This window comes from Salmo salar, chromosome 02 (genome assembly GCF_965601325.2).
Source record: "Salmo salar chromosome 02, fSalSal1, whole genome shotgun sequence".
NCBI classification, from domain to species: Eukaryota; Metazoa; Chordata; class Actinopteri; order Salmoniformes; family Salmonidae; genus Salmo; species Salmo salar.
In genome coordinates this window covers 96,342,192-96,363,292 of record NC_138292.1, presented here as the reverse complement: position 1 = coordinate 96,363,292, position 21,101 = coordinate 96,342,192, and the positions used below count along the sequence as shown (strand labels likewise).

Genomic DNA, 21,101 nt, shown 5'->3' with positions numbered 1-21,101 from the left:
GGACGTTTGTATGAAATCTCGTCATGTAAAAACTGGCAGAGTGGTATTTTCCAGCCCTAATAATAGGTTCGGCAATTGACCTGTTTTATATCAGCTCATTGTGCTCAGATGGGCGGGTGGAGGAATATTTGAGGTGTGTCCTTAAAGTGCTAATTTCAGGCTGATAGGGATATTTCAGAGCAACAACAAGCTGGTTTCAGCGGTAACGCGGTTGGTTGTGACATGGATTTGGACAGCAAAAACTCAGCCAATCCAGCCGTGACACACACTGCCCGTATGTGCATGGACCAAGAGAAGCGGAATGTGCTTTTGCTGCCTGTATATACTTCCTATTTAGAAACCACTTTTCCCCGTTTTATTTAATTAAAAACCAAGCCTCCTCTCAATGAAGGCTTTTTTATGTCTGCCCAATGCAGTCGTGAAGTAGTCAAGACTGTCGATAAAGGGTTTGGCTCCTGAGACCACTTGAAAATAAATCTTAAAATCACCAAAGCTTTATTAAAATACCAAGTTTGAGAGGAGTAAATCAACAATTTCCTGCATATTTGACCAATCACCCACTTTTTCTGCATAAAACAGACCCATCACCGCAGTACAAAAAAAACAGGGCTCACAATTTCAACCAATCACCGCATTTACCACGTCATATGGTTGAATCAAGCCACACGTCAACAACTTTTTCCCTCGTCATCGCATCTGTGACAAAATCATTGCATATTGCCATGCAAAATGTCAGAATTGCCGTAGAAAAATCAAGCATTTTTCACCAAATATCACTAACATTCCCCGCAAAATCTTGAAGGGACTGCTGAAAGCTCGAGTCATCCGTGTCGCGGAGACAGAATTCACGGTAAACGCTGCATATGTCGGATCAATTAGAAGCTCTGAGACTCACAGCTGGAATCGTTGCCAAAAGATGCTTCTAAAATGTATTGACTCAGGGCTGTGAATACTTATGTCAAGTAGATATTTCATTTTCAATTTATTAGCAAACATTTCTACAAAAACTTTGTCATTATGAGGTATTGTGTGTAGATGTGTGAAGAAAAAAAAATACTTCATCAATTTTGAATTCAAGCTGTAACGTAACAGAATATGCTATATGTCAAGGGGTATCAATACTTTCTGAAGGCACTGTAACTGCCATATAACAACTAGACCGAGACTGCCCCCATGTGTTACAAAGTATACATCTCTTCTAGACATCGAGATACAGGCTTTATAATCTTAATAATATATAAAAACACCTTAACAACGCGCTCTTTATACAGTGTGTGTCTAACATTTCATTCGAAATCACGTTAATAAAAAATAAAAAAGACTTGGCCACATTAGGAAAAAACCATACGAGTACCCATCTTCCTGTAAGAACATTCAATGTTTCGTTTTCATTTACTTAACTTGTGACACTTTGTGTTTTGTGTTAATTTGGTATTTTTCTGTAATATTTTATGGACACGGCTTCTATTTCCCTGTTTAGCACTCTTGCCAGGTCGACCCTTGAAAAATAGTCTTTTTAAACTTAAAAATGGGTCTTACCTGGTTAAATAAAGGTTAAAAATATATAAAATAAGTACCAGCATTAGAAATATGTGATGGACCAAAACATTTTTCCTACACATAATATTACGATTTACCGTCTATTCCATGTAACCACCAACTTTTAAAAAGTTATCACATTTGAGAAACCGTACAGCAGAAACAAAAGTGCAACGATAAGTGCTAAAACGTTCCTGAGAAATTCAGTACGGTAAAAAAAAGAGATCCCATCCCAGTTTACTGCTTCAGTCGAGGCATGACATCATCACTATGTGTCCTGTCTTGAATCGGACGTGTGTCTATGCTGATCCCGGGTGCTGTTTACCCAAAGCATTTCAAGCCACTACCCTACAACATTTCATACAGTTTTCTGTGGTATTCCAGTTTGGTTTCCGAGCAGGAGCGCAGCAATCTCTTTGGCGTTTTGTCGGTTTGCAGGCGACTCTGACAGCATTTTACTGATGAGTTTATGCTGCAGCAGAAAACATAGGGGACAAAATGAAGAAGATACTGTGTACTCTCACTCTAAAACACATTGTACAGACAGGCAAACGGACAGTTGTCACCACTCCTTACCTCGAAGATAAACTTCTCACGGAAGGCACAAGGAAATGTCCTTGTCTGCAGGCTCTCGAACACCTGTGATATTACATGGGGCAGAACTCCAGAGTAAGAAGTGATGCTTTAGAAGTCAATAGCTACATTTCCATCAAATTGGCGACAGATTTTAATGCGAATATTCTACAATCTGCATAAAAAAACAGCATTTTCCCACCAGAGATGTTTCCATCAAATGTACTTGTTTAAGATAGGGGGGGGTTACATGATGATGATGATAGAGGACGGGGGGGGGGGGGTTACATGATGATGATAGAGGACAGGGGGGGTTACATGATGATGATAGAGGACAGCAATGATTGTCCAGTGAGAAGATTTTGGGCATGGTTTAAAATGGTCAGAACCAGATGTGAAAGCTACTGGGCGGTGTGCTCACCTTGATCTTCTCTGAGACAGTGGACATGTACCACAGGAGTTCAAACCATATCAGTCCCAGAGAGAATATATCCGTTTTCTCGTCATATTTCCCCCCAGTCTTCTGGAAATACAAAAGTAATTTGTGGTTTGGGAGAGAATAACATTTACATTTTAGTCATTTTAGCAGACGCTCTTATCCAGAGCGACTTACAGTAGTGAATGCATACATTTCATTTCATACATTTTTATTTTTTCCCACGTACTGGCCCCCCGTGGAAATCGAACTCACAACCCTGGCGTTGCACACACCATGCTCTACCAACTGAGCCCCAGGGAAGACTATAACTAAATAAGAGTCCTTATGGACATGGCCAGACGTAAAATGTATGCAACCATGACTAAATCGCTTTGGATAAAAGCATCTGGTAAATGGCATATATTATGGCTAAACCAAGGATCAATTTGTTTCAGCTGAAAATATTATTAATTGGCAAAACAAAACTCTATTACCTGCTCAGGGCTCATGTATAATGGTGTTCCTTTGTTGACAGTCCTGTACATTGATGCTCCACTCGGAGTGGTGATCGTGGTCACAAGACCAAAGTCTCCAATCTTCACCATGCCATCACTTCCAAACAATATGTTCTCTGGCTAAAAAGAGATCACATTTATTAGGCGTCATTTTTCCGCATAAATGTGGTTAACTTGGCATCTGAAAACACAGGAAGACAGATTCTCACAAATACCTTTAAGTCTCTGTGAATAAGTTCTTTAGAGTGGATGTATTCCACTCCACAAACTATTTGCTGAAATATTTCAAGTGCCATGGCCTTCCTTCTACCCGTATTCTTGCTAATCCAGTCCTTCAGCGTCCCTCCGTCACAGAACTGCATCTGAATGAACAAACAAGGCCAGTCCCCATTTCTGAAAAAACAGAAGTCAAGAAACTTTCTCTGGGACATTCAGTCAACTGAATTGATAAATACACACATAACGGTAAAGTGGTCTCGTGTGGCTCGCTTGGTAGAGCATGGCACTTGCAATGCCAGGGTTGTGGGTTCGATTCCCATGGGGGACCAGTATGGAAAATGTATGCACTTACGTAAGTCGCTCTGGATAAGAGCATCTGCTAAATGACTAAAATGTAAATGTAAAGTGATTCACCTTGAGCTGGAATCGGTCATTGAGTGGTTTGCTTGATCTTCGCTGGCTGTTTCAGACAGGTCTAAATCGGATTGCTTTGTTACATGTGTAGATCCATCTCCCTGGTCTGAATAATTGTCAGAGTCTTCTGAGATTTCAGACCAGACTGACGACCTAAGAGTTGAACACAATATGCTCCAGAATATACATTTTTGATGATCACAAATTAATTAATCTAAATGGCAAAATTAGACTTAATAATACTGTCTTTACTAACTCTGTGCTGTAGCCTCCATCGACCCAATTGGCATCCTCAGGCCAAGTCGTATAGTAGCGAACAATGCTAGAATGTTCCAAGGTAGCCAGTGCTTTCACTTCACGATTTGCTTCTCTGTAAGAGATAGGATCAGAATTACAACATGTAAATGAACATCTGACAGTTACTAATGAGCATCAAATATAGCATACAGAAGACACACAACAAGGTAAGAGGGATACACACTATTCGTAACACGTTTAGAGGGGGAACAAAATGGGGATAGTAACGTCTTAGCCAATGACTGTATATATGAATGGACAAAGCCATCGATCATGTGACACCATTCATTCCTATGTGAAGACTCAACACTGAAGCCAAAGCCGTGTTCGAATACCCATACTAACATACTCTATTTTGTTAGCTAAGATAAGAATGATGGGAATAATCAAGACAATAAAACGTTGGGTAGTTAGTTAGATAGAATATAGTTCATATACTGGCAAGTTTGATGTATAAGTAGCCAACTAACGTCAGGTAGCTAGCTAACATACCGGTACATACTGCTGTAATAACATGCTATGTGGTTCGTAAGGACAGTGTAGCTAAAATAATTGTCAGCCAGCATAACGTGTAAGGTAACTTATTTGAAAAGTAATTACTTTATTACATTGCTCAACATTTTCTTAACATTTGTCATAATTAGTTAAAGCAATGAATTTGTATCCGCTCTCGTTGTTCTCCGCCATTTTCTTCAAATCTGAAAACGATGTGAAGCCACGCCCATTTCCCGAAGAATTGCATTATGGGCCCTAAAGTACAGAAATACTGTCCCCCGCTTTATTTAAAAAAACGTATTAACAACAAATCAATACAGGAAGTACATGTGGGAACACAAGTATATATAAATAATATACAAAGGACAATTGGGCTGGGGGCGTGGCTAGGGGGGTACAGTATCATATTACACAAGGACCTTAAGGGACATACAGACACTTATTATTCTAACAGTTTTTTGTCAGTAAGAGCATTTAATTGTCTTAAAATATAGTTCACTTTCATTTTGTAAGGTAAGAAAATGTGGTGTTTTGTTTGTACATTTATATTTGTGAATATGAAATTTGGCCAAAAGAATAATGAAATTAATTACATAAAATTGTTTCAGCTTATTTCTATTGTAGGTAAAGAATCCAATCAGTACATCTCTCCACAATAGTGTAAAATCGTCATAAATATGTTCAATTATAAATCTACTGAGGTCTTACCACACGTTCCTTACATTAATACAATGCCAATAAAGATGCAACACTGTTTTCTGGGTGGTCATTACAAAAAAGGTACAATTTGAGTTTGTTTTCCTTAAACTTCTTCATATAGTGGTTGGCCAGATAATATTTATGAATAATTTTAAAGGAAACTTCCTTAATTTTGTTATTAACAAGTAGGTATGTGTGTGGCAACATCCAAACTTTTTCTCAACAGATATTATCAATAAATCTATTCCAATAAGGCATGACAACATCCTGCTGAAACAAGGTTCGTATCGCTCTGTTGTTGAATGGACCAAAAGAGAAACAAATCTTTCCTACTGATGAGTCAACAGAAGGTACGCTCTGAGGGTTAATGGAAGGTAGGCTCTGAGGGTTAATGGAAGGTAGGCTCTGAGGGTTAATGGAAGGTAGGCTCTGAGGGTTAATGGAAGGTCGGCTCTGAGGGTCTTGACCCGTTCCTGAATAATAAAGCAACACCTGAGGGAATGGCATCTAAAACAATTGCAACATCTGTTACAGGGACCTTGTAAAGTGATAAGAATTCCTTATAACTGAGTAAAAGACCCTCTGCATTTACCAGTTGGTCTCACCAATAGGATATTAATATTTCAGAACCAATATTCTAAAAACAAAGAAGTATTTTTATACAATATGTCCCGATTACTCCATATATAGTGAGGGGGAAAAGTATTTGATCCCCTGCTGATTTTGTACGTTTGCCCCCTTACAAAGAAATGATCAGTCTATAATTTTAATGGTAGGTTTATTTGAACAGTGAGAGACAGAATAACAACCAAAAAAATCCAGAAAAACATTTGTCAAAAATGTTATAAAATGATTTACATTTCAATGAGGGAAATAAGTATTTGACCCCTCTGCAAAACATGACTTAGTACTTGGTGGCAAAACCCTTGTTGGCAATCACAGAGGTCAGACGTTTCTTGTAGTTGGCCACCAGGTTTGCACACATCTCAGGAGGGATTTTCTCCCACTCCTCTTTGCAGATCTTCTCCAAGTCATTAAGGTTTCGAGGCTGACGTTTGGCAACTAGAACCTTCAGCTCCCTCCACATATTTTCTATGGGATTAAGGTCTGGAGACTGGCTAGGCCACTCCAGGACCTTAATGTGCTTCTTCTTGAGCCACTCCTTTGTTGCCTTGGCCATGTGTTTTGGGTCATTGTCATGCTGGAATACCCATCCACGACCCATTTTCAATGCCCTGGCTGAGGGAAGGATGTTCTCACCCAAGATTTGACGGTACATGGCCCCGTCCATCGTCCCTTTGATGCGGTGAAGTTGTCCTGTCCCCTTAGCAGAAAAACAACCCCAAAGCATAATGTTTCCACCTCCATGTTTGACGGTGGGGATGGTGTTCTTGGGGTCATAGGCAGCATTTCTCCTCCTCCAAACACGGCGAGTTGAGTTGATGCCAAAGAGCTCCATTTTGGTCTCATCTGACCACAACACTTTCACCAGTTGTCCTCTGAATCATTCAGATGTTCATTGGCAAACTTCAGACGGGCATGTATATGTATTCTTGAGCAGGGGGACCTTGCGGGTGCTGCAGGATTTCAGTCCTTCACGGCATAGTGTGTTACCAATTGTTTTCTTGGTGACTATGGTCCCAGCTGCCTTGGGATCATTGACAAGATCCTCCCGTGTAGTTCTGGGCTGATTCTTCACCGTTACCATGATCATTGCAACCCCACAAGGTGAGATCTTGCATGGAGCCCCAGGCCGAGGGATATTGACCGTTCTTTTGTGTTTCTTCCATTTGCGAATAATCGCACCAAATGTTGTCACCTTCTCACCAAGCTGCTTGGCGATGGTCTTGTAGCCCATTCCAGCCTTGAGTAGGTCTACAATCTTGTCCCTGACATCCTTGGAGAGCTCTTTGGTCTTGGCCATGGTGGAGAGTTTGGAATCTGATTGATTGATTGCTTCTGTGGACAGGTGTCTTTTTTACAGGTAACAAACTGAGATTAGGAGCACTCCCTTTAAGAGTGTGCTCCTAATCTCAGCTCGTTACCTGTATAAAAGACACCTGGAAGCCAGAAATCTTTCTGATTGAGAGGGGGTCAAATACTTATTTCCCTCATTAAAATGCAAATCAATTTATAACATTTTTTGACATGCATTTTTCTGGATATTTTTGTTGTTATTCTGTCTCTCACTGTTCAAATAAACCTACCACTAAAATTATAGTCTGATCATTTATTTGTAAGTGGGAAAACGTACAAAATCAGCAGGGGATCAAATACTTTTTTCCCCCCACTGTATAATATCTGTGTGGCGAAAAAATTATGCTTATAAATTAAGGACAAGAAAACCTGCCGATGAAAAGCAGAAAGTTTCACTGGAACTTTGTCAATATTATAATGGAAAAACAACATGAAGTTAAGGCCACCAAAAGTAGAGAAGACATGAGGAATAAAATTACACATAGAAGTGGGTCTTCTTAGGAATTGTTTTATCCAATTGATCTTAAAAGTATTATTTAAGGTAGTAAAGTCCAGAAATTTCAGCCCACCATACTCATAAGTGTTCATTACAACAGTTTTCCTAATGTAATGGGTACGGTTTCTCCACAGAAAGATGAAAAGCATCTGGTCTATCTACCCGTCGAGATAAAAAGATAGAGGGGCCATATGTTAGTCTAGAGAGACCTTCAGCCTTGGTTATTAGGACTCTACCTTTTAAAGACAAGTCCCTCTGTAGCCATTGATTTAGCTTCTTCTGGGTTTTTTTTAATAAGAGGGTTAAAATGTAGTAAGCCTCTAGACTTCTGACCCTTGGTAACGGTTATGCCTAAATATGTAAGTTCTTCTTTTACTGGAATACCGTATTATGATGGTGTCACACAATCTTTGACAGCCATGAGTTCACATTTGTTAATGTTAAGATATAGACCAGACGCTTTGGAAAAGGATTGTAATCACATTGATCGATATGGGAATTTAGTTAGCGTCTTTCAGAAAAAGTGTATAATCGTCAGCCAGCTGGCATATAATAATTTCTTTACCAGCTATGGAAATACCTTGTATAGAACTATACAAAACTGTACAGAACAAAATTGTACAGAACTATTATTTAAAGAATTTGTAAGAAGTTGGGTGATTAATAAAAATCGGTACGGAGAGATAGGAATTAGGCAAGGTTGTCCTCTCTTTAACTCAAAACTAGGTGAGGTGCCATATTTCAATTTGATAGAGCTGTTACCATTTGGATAGAGAGTCTTAATAGCCTTACAGAAAAAAAATCCCCAAAGCCAAATTTCTCAAGGGAGTGGAAGAGGAACTGATGCTCTACTGTGTCAAATGCTTTATAAAAATCAAAAACTAATATGAAGCTATCCTCGGTTATTAGGTCTAAGTAGTCAAGTATGTCTAATACTAGTCTGACATTGTTAGAAATATTTCTGTTCCTCATAAAGCCAGACTGTGTTTCATCCAGGACATGTTTAATTATTTTTGCAAGTAGAAAGGCTAATATCTTATAGTCATTATTAAGAAGACAAATTGGACGCAAGTTATCAATGAGCAGCACTTCTTCAGTGTCAGTGTTTTTAATCCCTGACTCATTGTAAGAGGAAGAACATTGTTTTTAATACTCTCTAAAAAAAAGACTTCAAATAGGAAGGGAGCTACTTGTTCAGAAAATAATTTGTAAAATTCTGAAGTAATTCCATCAACACCTGGCGATTTATTGTTCTTCAGTTGTTTGATAAACTCTATAATCTAATCTCTAATCTATATACAGCTGAAGTCAGAAGTTTACATAAACTAGTTTTAATGACTCCAACCTAAGTGTTTCAACCATTCCACAAATTTCTTGTTAACAAACTATAGTTTTGGCAAGTCGGTTAGGACATCTACTTTGTGCATGACACAAGTAATTTTTCCAACAATTGTTTACAGACAGATTATTTCACTTATAATTCACAGTATCATAATTCCAGTGGGTCAGAAGTTTACATAGACTATGCCTTTAAACAGCTTGGAAAATTCCAGAAAATGATGTCATGGCTTTAGAAGCTTCTGATAGGCTTATTTACATCATTTGAGTCAATTGGAGGTGTACCTGTGGATGTATTTCAAGGCCTACCTTCAAACTCAGTGCCTCTTTGCTTGACATCATGGGAAAATCAAAAGAAATCAGCCAAGACCTCAGAAAAAAATTGTAAACCACCACAAGTCTGGTTCATCCTCAGGAGCAATTTGCAAATGCTTGAAGGTACCATGTTCATCTGTACAAACAATAGTTTGCAAGTATAAACACCATGGGACCACGCAGCTGTCATACTGCTCAGGAAGGAGACGCGTTCTGTCTCCTAGAGATGAACGTACTTTGGTGCGAAAAGTGCAAATCAATCCCAGAACAACAGCAAAGGACCTTGTGAAGATGCTGGAGGAAACAGGTACAAAAGTATCTATATCCACAGTAAAACGAGTCCTATATCGACATAACCTGAAAGGCCGCTCAGCAAGGAAGAAGCCACTGCTCCAAAACCGCCGTAAAAAAAGCCAGACAACAGTTTGCAACTGCACATGGGGACAAAGATCGTACTTTTTGTCCATAATGACCATCGTTATATTTGGAGGAAAAATGGGGAGGCTTGCAAGCCGAAGAACACCATCCCAACTGTGAAGCACGGGGTGGTATGTTGGCGAATCATATGTTGGCGAATTTAGTACGACATCCGGGAACTTTTGGGATACTCACTACATCCAAACTATGACCATTAAGCATAATGTAACAACCCTGGGTTTATAAGCGCGGATATCGACTCTGCCGCTATAGCATGCTTTGGGGGCACAGTCGTTAGCGCTGGACTTCGGGCTAGAAGGTCGAGGGTTCGAGGCCTGCTCCCTGCCTGTTTCATTACAATACTATATACTCAATTCACATCACAAATAGAACGGTTTGTATGAGTATTCGAACACAGCTCATATGAAAACATGGCATCTCACGGAAACATAACATGCAGTTTGAGCTACTCCAGGAAGTGACGTTGCAGGCTAGCTCAGTGCTGCCCCCTCTCATTGAGTAAGTCAAGGTGAAGGCCGACCGGGGTACTGCAGGCTGCCATTAGCAACTAAACTATCCATATAAAACTTCTTCTGTGTGTGATTTTAAAATAAATCGGTTCAAGGACATCTGGTGTATTAGAAGCAACTATTGGTAAACATAATTGCCTTTGAATTATGTTTTTTCAAGGTTTTCCACATAGATTGCCATTTTTCCATTTGATTTGACTATAACGGAGATCCTGTTTTCCTGCTGCAGTACCACAGTCGGCCTTTAACTTTGGGGCTTCAATGAGAGGGGGTAGTCGTTCTCCTCTGGTCTTACCCCATATTCTTCACAATCTTCACGGCGTACGTTTTTCCATCCAATTTGTGTTGGGCTTTAGTGACACACCCAAAGCCTCCTGCACCCAGAACACTCAATAATTTGAAATCATTGGAAAACCTGAAATCAAAAAATAATTCAGATCTTGAGTGTTTTAATAGTGAGGGTAGACTATGGTAAATGTTTTAATAGTGAGGGTAGACTATGGTAAATGTTTTAATAGTGAGGGTAGAAAATAGGTAATATGCGTTTTTCTCTCTTTATTCACAGGTGAATGGGATGTTAGTACTATTGGTCAGGTGGTCCTATCGGTTACCTAGGAAGTTTGATTAATAAAGATATAATAATAAAGGTTAATAAATAAATACCTGGAGCTTTCAGTCAGTCTGATGGAAATATCTTGATAATCACTTGATAGAGGCAGAGGCAGAGAGAGGAGAACACTTTCAAATTCACCTGCCCCATATATATATATATATATCAATTAGAAAACTCCTTCCCCAAATATATATCATCTAGAAACTCCTTCCCCAAATATATCAATTAGAAACTCCTTCCCCAAATATATATATATCAATTAGAAACTCCTTCCCCAAATATATATATATATATATATCAATTAGAAACTCCTTCCCCAAATATATATATCAACTAGAAACTCCTTCCCCAAATATATATTAATTAGAAACTCCTTCCCCAAATTCAAAATGAAAAGTTTTACATTCACAGAACAATCTAACAAAGATAAACTTTATAATTTTTGGGGAAAGGTCTGATGTTATAGAGTTGGCAGCACAGTATGTCACAGCTTGCCACTAGGAAACATCATGTACTATTGCCAACATGAATGATAAGTAATAGAATATATAACTACCTGAAGTAATTTTCTATTTTGTTTGTGAAATTGGATTCTGAACGTTGAACATTATTACATTTCTGTGTTGGATATCTTTTAGTTTCATTTGTTATACATGTTTTTCCCTATGTGTGCCACATCGACAGACTTACCTCTGGCATTTAATAAGCTTTCCTCCACAGCTGGCTTCATCATTCAGTTTCCACATGTTCCCTCCCAACTTTTCTGCCTTACCGCTACTTTGCAAGTCATAAAGATGCTTATTCACACATTTTCGTGATTGGCCCAATTCTCTGGCAATTTGTTGTGCACTCACTCCTCTTTCATCACTCTTTGACTTCAGCACCCTCCTCACGTCCTCCACTGTGATGCCAGGGGTCTTGGAAGGACTAGGCACTCGATCTGACTCTGGAACACTCACAGAGACAGACGCCGCCCCTGGTTTCTCCACAGACCAGACTGGTCGTTTGTCTGGTGTTGCATAAAGATGTCCAGCTCTTTTTAAAGTGTACAGGACACTGTTTACATCATTGGCCGTCTTCAGTCCAACAGCCTTCGCTATCTGGAGGGCAGTGGATCCTTCTTTCTTCACCTTTAAAAAGGTACATATTCTCTCCTTCAAGTCCAACTGGTCTCTTTGCTGGTTGTCGCAGGACATAGTCACTAGAATGTTGAAGCATGGGAGTAAAGGAAAAAGAAAAAAATGACAGACTTTAGCCAGTTGATGTTCAGTGTACAAGTTACAATTATGAAATCATTGTCATATACTGTTGGAAGTTAGCCTGTTGGAACCAGCCTGATTGCTGCGTCAACTTAAAAAGGGATACTTAGACATTTTGTCAATGGAGCCCATGATCTACTTCCCCAGAGTCTGGTGAACTCATGGTTACCATTTGTATGTGTCTGCATCCAGTATGAAGAACGTTAGAGGTAGTTTTCACTAGCCAATGCTAACTAGCGTTAGCGCAAAGACTGGAAGTCTATGGTATCTAATAGCAAGCTAGAAGTTACCATAGACAACTAGTCATTGCGCTAACGCTAGTTAGCAACTTCCTCCAAATTGCACACAGACATACAAATGATATCCACGAGTTCATCTAACTCAAAGGAAGTAGTAGAGTTCATTCAAATCCTGAATGAAATAGAATGTTGAACGCAGCAATCAGGCTGGTTCCACCAGTCAGTATGTTGCAAACCTCTGAGCATAAAGAACGGAGTTCATGCTTTCCAACCATAAATAATACAAGTTATTACTAACACAAACAGCTATATACAGTTACATGTATTTATTCATGTAATCAGTGTGAAACATGATGAATACTTGAGTGCCAGAATTTCTAAAATGGTCTCATAACTAACATAGTTGCTAACCTATAGGATCCCTCATGTTAACCAGGTAAGGTCGTATTTCATATAAATAAACAGATTTGAACTTTACATTTATAGAAGTACTCGGCCTACGTCTGATTTCATATAAATAAACAGATTTGAACTTTACATTTATAGAAGTACTCGGTCTACGTTGAATTTCATATAAATAAACAGATTTGAACTTTACATTTAAGGAAGTACTAGGCCTACGTCTGATTTCATATAAATAAACAGATTGGAACTTTACATTTATAGTACTAGGTCTACGTTGAATTTCATATAAACAGATTTGAACTTTACGTTTATAGAAGTACTCGGTCTACGTCGGACTTCGTCTTACCTTCCAGGTGACGAGACAGATGACTTGCGAGAGTTTTCTTTTCGGTCATGCCTCGATGGGATCCAGCTTTTGTCAAATTCAGGTCAAAAGCATAATTGTTTTTGCATTTTAGCTAACCCTAACTCCTTTCCTAATCTTTTCCTAATTTTCCTAATTCTCATAACCTGTCACTCCTAACCTGCTGCATCAATTCTCCTAAACCTGATTCAAAAAGTCAATTCTGACAGAAACTTCATCCATTCTAGACATGACCCTACAACCCGGAAATGAGTTACGTCTGATTCGTTCAGCCATCCCTATGGCGAAAATTAATGGGGAGAGAAAAGGGTTTAGGAATAAACGCCGAAAATCTTCTAAGCCTGTGTTTACCACATACCCAATTTATTTTCGTCATTTATCAAAAAACGCCATTCATTTTCTCCATAGGATCTGTCCAAAGAACCATTGACGGAGTTAGTGCCTACAAAAAGACGCCATTACTATCTCACTGTAGTGTTCTGTAGGCAATTTCGTTTTCGCTTCGCCTGAAAACAGTACTGAACCTGATATGAGTGTCACCCTGTGATTCACCTGAACAGCTTCTAGTGGTCGCTATTGACCATAAAAATAAAGGTATATAGCGCCATCTAGCGGCTGTTCAGGCTACCTCTTACTCAGCCATGATGACTCAGTTATTGAAACCGATTCTAGTTTTATTTTAGGCAAATGTCCACTGTTATTACTTAGGTTTTATGTCTATTTTGAGTTAAATTAAATGCCTGACTAACACATGTATTCTTAATAACAGGGCTTCCTGCTTTTCACAATCCCCAAATCCAGAACAGATTCAAGAACACATACAGTATTATATAGAGCTGTTATTATGTCAAACACCCTTCCATCTCATATTGCTTAAATGAACAGCAAACCTGGTTTAAAAAAAAAAAGTCTGTATTATGTCATGTTTCATGTGGACCCCATGAAGAGTAGCTGCGGCTTTTACAACAGCTAATGGGGATCCTAATAAAATACCAATATTTTGTCAGTTCATGAAATGTATTTCTCAAAGCCCTTCTACTCAACAGTATAAGTTTGAAACATTCATAACGTTCCTGTCCATTTAAGAAAAGCACATCATGTATAACTTCCTGTTCATCTGCTTTATCTATCTATAGCTGTTAATAACTTCATGTCGCATATTGGTTTCGTGGAATGATATTGAGTTCAGTATCTTAATACCTCATAATGTAACCTATATAACATACCGTATCATAGAGCTTCCTATTGGTTGATTCTGATACTATCAAGTGGGGACACTCAGCTATGATCTTTCAACAACAAGTTTCCAAATTTAACATTTCTGAGTTTCCTAGTTCCGACATGTCATGAATGCAGCAATAATTTCGTTTTTTTTTTAACTCAATGAATACTATTCTGAGACCCTTTAAAGAATTCGACTGACTGTCTTTAGATTGTTCTGTTGTCTTGATGGAAGTTGTGATCTCTGGTCAGAACACAAGAACACTCATTCGGTTTTGTCTTCAGCTGCCTGGCATCTGGTCTCTCCTCTGGGTTGTCACACAGTATCCCACTCTATCACCTTGTTCTGTAACACAACCACACACAGCATCCACTCTATCACCTTGTTCTGTAACACAACCACACACAGCATCCACTCTATCACCTTGTTCTGTAACACAACCACACACAGCATCCAATCTATCACCTTGTTCTGTAACACAACCACACACAGCATCCACTCTATCACCTTGTTCTGTAACACAACCACACACAGCATCCACTCTATCACCTTGTTCTGTAACACAACCACACACAGTATCCACTCTATCACCTTGTTCTGTAACACAACCACACACAGCATCCACTCTATCACCTTGTTCTGTAACACAACCACACACAGCATCCACTCTATCACCTTGTTCTGTAACACAACCACACACAGCATCCACTCTATCACCTTGTTCTGTAACACAACCACACACAGCATCCACTCTATCACCTTGTTCTGTAACACAACCACACACAGTATCCACTCTATCACCTTGTTCTGTAACACAACCACACACAGTATCCACTCTATCACCTTGTTCTGTAACACAACCACACACAGTATCCACTCTATCACCTTGTTCTGTAACACAACCACACACAGTATCCACTCTATCACCTTGTTCTGTAACACAACCACACACAGTATCCACTCTATCACCTTGTTCTGTAACACAACCACACACAGCATCCACTCTATCACCTTGTTCTGTAACAAAACCACACATAGTATCCACTCTATCACCTTGTTCTGTAACACAACCACACATAGTATCCACTCTATCACCTTGTTCTGCAACACAACCACACACAGTATCCACTCTATCACCTTGTTCTGTAACACAACCACACACAGCATCCACTCTATCACCTTGTTCTGTAACACAACCACACATAGTATCCACTCTATCACCTTGTTCTGTAACACAACCACACACAGTATCCACTCTATCACCTTGTTCTGCAACACAACCACACACAGCATCCACTCTATCACCTTGTTCTGTAACACAACCACACACAGCATCCACTCTATCACCTTGTTCTGTAACACAACCACACACAGTATCCACTCTATCACCTTGTTCTGTAACACAACCACACACAGTATCCACTCTATCACCTTGTTCTGTAACACAACCACACACAGCATCCACTCTATCACCTTGTTCTGTAACACAACCACACACAGTATCCACTCTATCACCTTGTTCTGTAACACAACCACACACAGTATCCACTCTATCACCTTGTTCTGTAACACAACCACACACAGCATCCACTCTATCACCTTGTTCTGTAACAAAACCACACATAGTATCCACTCTATCACCTTGTTCTGTAACACAACCACACATAGTATCCACTCTATCACCTTGTTCTGCAACACAACCACACACAGTATCCACTCTATCACCTTGTTCTGTAACACAACCACACACAGCATCCACTCTATCACCTTGTTCTGTAACACAACCACACATAGTATCCACTCTATCACCTTGTTCTGTAACACAACCACACATAGTATCCACTCTATCACCTTGTTCTGCAACACAACCACACACAGTATCCACTCTATCACCTTGTTCTGTAACACAACCACACACAGCATCCACTCTATCCCCTTGTTCTGTAACACAACCACACATAGTATCCACTCTATCACCTTGTTCTGTAACACAACCACACATAGTATCCACTCTATCACCTTGTTCTGCAACACAACCACACATAGTATCCACTCTATCACCTTGTTCTGTAACACAACCACACATAGTATCCACTCTATCACCTTGTTCTGTAACACAACCACACATAGTATCCACTCTATCACCTTGTTCTGTAACACAACCACACATAGTATCCACTCTATCACCTTGTTCTGTAACACAACCACACATAGTATCCACTCTATCACCTTGTTCTGTAACACAACCACACACAGTATCCACTCTATCACCTTGTTCTGTAACACAACCACACACACAGCATCCACACTTTTATGACAAGTTGTAAAATGTGTTTTCAACCAAATACATGTATGTGTACCTCTAAGGTGAACTGTGTGTTGAACTGTTGAGGAAACCTCTTGCTTCTGACATCATTCCAGACCCTAAACAAGGAATACACAGTGATGACAAGGTACATTCTGGTTGCAGGTCTACAGCCCATTATAGTTCAGGAGTATTACTACATCAAAGTCATTGACATACAGTGCCTTCAGAAAGTATTCACACCCCTTGACTTTTTCCATGTTTTGTTGCGTTACAAAATGGGATTCAAATGGATTTAATTGTAAATGTTTTGTTGTTAACGATCTCAACAAAATACTCTAATGTCAAAGAGGAAGAATTAAAAAATATATATATTTTAATTAATGATTAGATAAGTATTCAGCGCCCTGAGGGAATACATTAGAATCACCTTTGGCAGCGATTACAGCTGTGAGTCTTTCTGGATAAGTCTCTAAGAGCAATTACAGCTGTGAGTCTTTCTGGATAAGTCTCTAAGAGCTTTGCACACCAGAGCCTGCTGCTAATCGGCCACAGATTGGTCACCCTCTGACCCCATCTTGTGCTTCACATTGTTCCAGATGTGGTTCCAGCTAATGATAATCCTGGCTTGCGGCAGCACAGACTGGATTACAACCCTCTATAGCCGCAGAAGATTGCTGTTGATAGTTGGAGAAGGAGTGAAAGGATGGTGTGAAAGAACAGTTTGAGGAATGCCAAGAGAAGGACAGGTGCCTCTTGAAAAGCTACGTGACGGAAAACAAGGGGTGAAACATACATTTTGCCCAGGTCAAACGTAGTGCCATAGCTCCTTGGTGTTTGATTTTAATGACTGCCTTAGCCTCTTCAACCATTTCTGGTTCTGCCACCAACAGAAGGGTTGCAGGTCCAGTCTCCATATGGGTGACAAATCTTGGAAGAATGTCACCCATCATATGTGTTGGCACCAACTCGCCCCGTCCCTTGCTCGACGAATTATGTTCTTCACTTGTGACAAGTTGCAAGGTTGGTACACTGGAATGAATGATGCATTTAGGGGGTGGTGGAGGGGTTATTGGTCATGAGTTTACTTTGTGTTTCAGTCTTTCGCCTGGACATTTCATCTATAAATGAGGGAGCCGATCAGATGGAATCCCCTTGCTTGCTGCTGTTGGCACAGGGTCTGGGAGACAGTGCTATAATGCATAACAAACACGGTGGGCTACAAGCATAATCAACATCAGAAGTAGCTAGGGGACCACCGACAATTATTACTGCTATAGATTAACAACTCAGTCACTTACTGTTGTGTCAGAATAGTCAAATACAAGGTGCAATTTTGAGATTTGGTTGTACATCAGCAGGTGGTTATCAAATAAAATCAAAGTTTATTGGTCACATACACATATTCTAGAATATGACAGATGTAGCCTATTGAATAGCATTCTAGAATATGACAGATGTAGCCTATTGAATAGCATTCTAGAATATGACAGATGTAGCCTATTGAATAGCATTCTAGAATATGACAGATGTAGCCTATTGAATAGCATTCTAGAATATGACAGATGTAGCCTATTGAATAGCATTCTAGAATATGACAGATGTAGCCTATTGAATAGCATTCTAGAATATGACAGATATTTGTTGTATTTTTTTATTTTTTTATTCCACCTTTATTTAACCAGGTAGGCCAGTTGAGAACAAGTTCTCATTTATAACTGCGACCTGGCCAAGATAAAGCAAAGCAGTGTGACAAAAACAACAACACAGAGTTACACATGGAATAAACAAACATACAGTCAATAATACAATCGAAAAAGTCTATATACAGTGTGTGCAAATGAGGTAGGATAAGGGAGGTAAGGCAATAAATAGGCCATAGTGGCGAAATAATTACAATATAGCAATTAAACACTGGAGTGATAGATGTGCAGAAGATGAGTGTGCAAGTAGAGATACTGGGGTGCAAAGGAGCAAAATAAATAAAATAAATAACAATATGGAGATGAGGTAGCTGGATGGGCTATTTACAGATTGGCTGTGTACAGGTGCAGTGATCTGTGAGCTGCTCTGACAGCTGGTGGTTAAAGTTAGTGAGGGAGATATGAGTCTCCAGCTTCAGTGATTTTTGCAGTTCGTTCCAGTCATTGGCAGCAGAGAACTGGAAGGAAAGGCGGCCGAAGGAGGAATTGGCTTTGGGGGTGACCAGTGAGATATACCTGCTAGAGTGCATGCTACGGGTGCGTGCTGCTATGGCGACCATGAGGGTATGTTTGGCAGCATGAGTGAAGGATGATTTGTTGGGAAATAGGAAGCCAATTCTAGATTTAATTTTGGATTGGAGATGTTTAATGTGAGTCTGGAAGGAGAGTTTACAGTCTAACCAGACACCTAGGTATTTGTAGGTGTCCACATATTCTAAGTCAGAACCGTCCAGAGTAGTGATGCTGGGCAGGTGTGGGCAGCGATCGGTTGAAGAGCATGCATTTAGTTTTACTTGCATTTAAGAGCAGTTGGAGGCCATGGAAGGAGAGTTGTATGGCATTGAAGCTCGTCTGGAGGTTAGTTAACACAGTGTCCAAAGAGGGGCCAGAGGTATACAGAATGGTGTCGTCTGCATAGAGGTGGATCAGAGAATCACCAGCAGCAAGAGCGACATCATTGATGTATACAGAGAAGAGTCGGCCCGAGAATTGAACCCTGTGGCACCACCATAGAGACTGCCAGAGGTCCAGACAACAGGCCCTCCGATTTGACACGCTGAACTCTATCTGAGAAGTAGTTGGTGAACCAGGCGAGGCAATCATTTGAGAAACCAAGGCTGTTGAGTCTGCCAATAAGAATGTGGTGATTGACAGAGTTGAAAGCCTTGGCCAGGTCGATGAATACAGCTGCACAGTATTGTCTCTTATCGATGGCGGTTATGATATCGTTTAGGACCTTGAGCTTGGCTGAGGTGCACCAATGACCAGCTCAGAAACCAGATTGTATAGCGGAGAAAGTACGGTGGGATTCAAAATGGTCGGTGATCTGTTAGTTAACTTGGCTTTCAAACACCTTAGAATGGCAGTGTAGGATAGATATAGGTCTGTAACAGTTTGGGTCTAGAGTGTCTCCCCCTTTGAAGAGGGGGATGACCGCGGCAGCTTTCCAATCTTTGGGGATCTCAGACGATACGAAAGAGAGGTTGAACAGGCTAGTAAATAGGGGTTGCAACAATTTCGGCAGATAATTTTAGAAAGAGAGGGTCCAGATTGTCTAGCCCGGCTGATTTGTAGGGGTCCAGATTTTGCAGATCTTTCAGAACATCAGTGTCGTGGAAAATTGTCTTAAGAACATAATACTCTTACAAGAACTTGTGAATTCCATATAGACTTTAATACAGAGTAGCAAAGCCGAGCCCTTCCATGGAAGGACCCTATTACACACGCAACAGAACCGAGCCCCTCCATGAAAAAGACTAAATTCTCGTATTACAGAGTCCTTTTTTTATATGATTCTGTCTTTGCATAACGTATAGAGTCCCCTCCCTCTATATGAAAATAGCTTCCCTTGACCGTTCTTTACCATTATCTCTCCATCTCAGTTGTTGCTTGTTAATGCCCACATCTGACAGCTGTATAGATTATAATGCTAGCAGGGCCTCCTCATGTGGTACAAAAATAATGCATGCACTGCATGGTCATCCTTCCCTCTGTACTTCTTTGTCTGGCTATCTTGAGTATTCGGGGCCCTTTCTGCATAACTCAAGTCTGGTTGTCAGGTCGCTATGCCTCCCACTGTGGCCTGTTGCTCTATCAGAACCAGACGTCTTCTTCTCCTCCTATAGCCAAAATATTTATGTTCTTTCCCCTTCAACACAAATGCTTATCTCCCACATCAGCTATCTGGATTTGGGTGAAGGAGAAATGGGGGAGGCTTGGGCAAGTTGCTGTAGTGGGTGCAGGGCTGTTGACCGGGGTAGGGGTAGCCAGGTGGAAAGCATGGCCAGCCATAAAAAAATGCTTATTGAAATTCTCAATTATCGTGGATTTATCGGTGTTGACAGTGTTTCCTAGCCTCAGAGCAGTGGGCAGGTGGGAGGAGGTGCTCTTATTCTCCATGGACTTTACAGTGTCCCAAAACATTTTGGAGTTAGAGCAACAGGATGCATATTTCTGCTTGAAAAATCTAGCCTTTGCTTTCCTAACTGACTGTGTGTATTGGTTCCTGACTTCCCTGAACAGTTGCATATCGTGGGGGCTATTCGATGCTAATGCAGTCCGCCACAGGATGTTTTTGTGTCGAGGGCAGTCAGGTCTGGAGTGAACCAAGGGCTATATCTGTTCTTAGTTCTGCATTTTTTGAACGGGCATGCTTATCTAAGATGGTGAGGAAATTACTTTTAAAGAATAACCAGGCATCCTCTACTGACGGAATGAGGTCAATATCCTTCCAGGAGACCAGGGCCAG

The 21,101-nt window shown here is 40.1% G+C and overlaps 1 protein-coding gene across 2 annotated transcripts; it reads right to left on the bottom strand.

Moving 5' to 3' along the window:
* Positions 1-478: 478 nt before the first annotated feature.
* On the bottom strand, positions 479-13,573 carry LOC106595807 (protein kinase containing Z-DNA binding domains). 2 transcript variants are annotated; one of them, XM_045712320.2, is made up of 11 exons: positions 13,065-13,573; positions 11,546-12,056; positions 10,906-10,947; positions 10,538-10,657; positions 3,935-4,048; positions 3,679-3,831; positions 3,261-3,438; positions 3,025-3,165; positions 2,534-2,635; positions 2,116-2,178; positions 479-2,011 (listed from the first exon to the last, which is right to left on the bottom strand). In XM_045712320.2, exons 2-11 carry the CDS (start codon positions 12,049-12,051, stop codon positions 1,898-1,900), a joined length of 1,533 nt encoding a protein of 510 aa, XP_045568276.2. In that variant the 5' UTR covers positions 12,052-12,056; positions 13,065-13,573; the 3' UTR covers positions 479-1,897. The 2 variants fall into 2 exon arrangements, with proteins under 2 accessions (XP_045568276.2, XP_045568272.2); XM_045712316.2 differs by having other exon boundaries at positions 13,105-13,571.
* Between the last annotated feature and the right edge of the window lie 7,528 nt (positions 13,574-21,101).

Bases quoted from the DNA above. Each gene is read 5' to 3' on its own strand.
- LOC106595807 (XM_045712316.2), bottom strand. From the start codon at position 13,153: ATGACCGAAAAGAAAACTCTCGCAAGTCATCTGTCTCGTCACCTGGAA. The intron at 12,057-13,104 runs GTAAGACGAAGT...TCAACATTCTAG, and splicing joins TCTGTCTCGTCACCTGGAAG to TGACTATGTCCTGCGACAAC. The intron at 10,948-11,545 runs GTAAGTCTGTCG...GCCTCTATCAAG, and splicing joins AAGCTTATTAAATGCCAGAG to TGATTATCAAGATATTTCCA.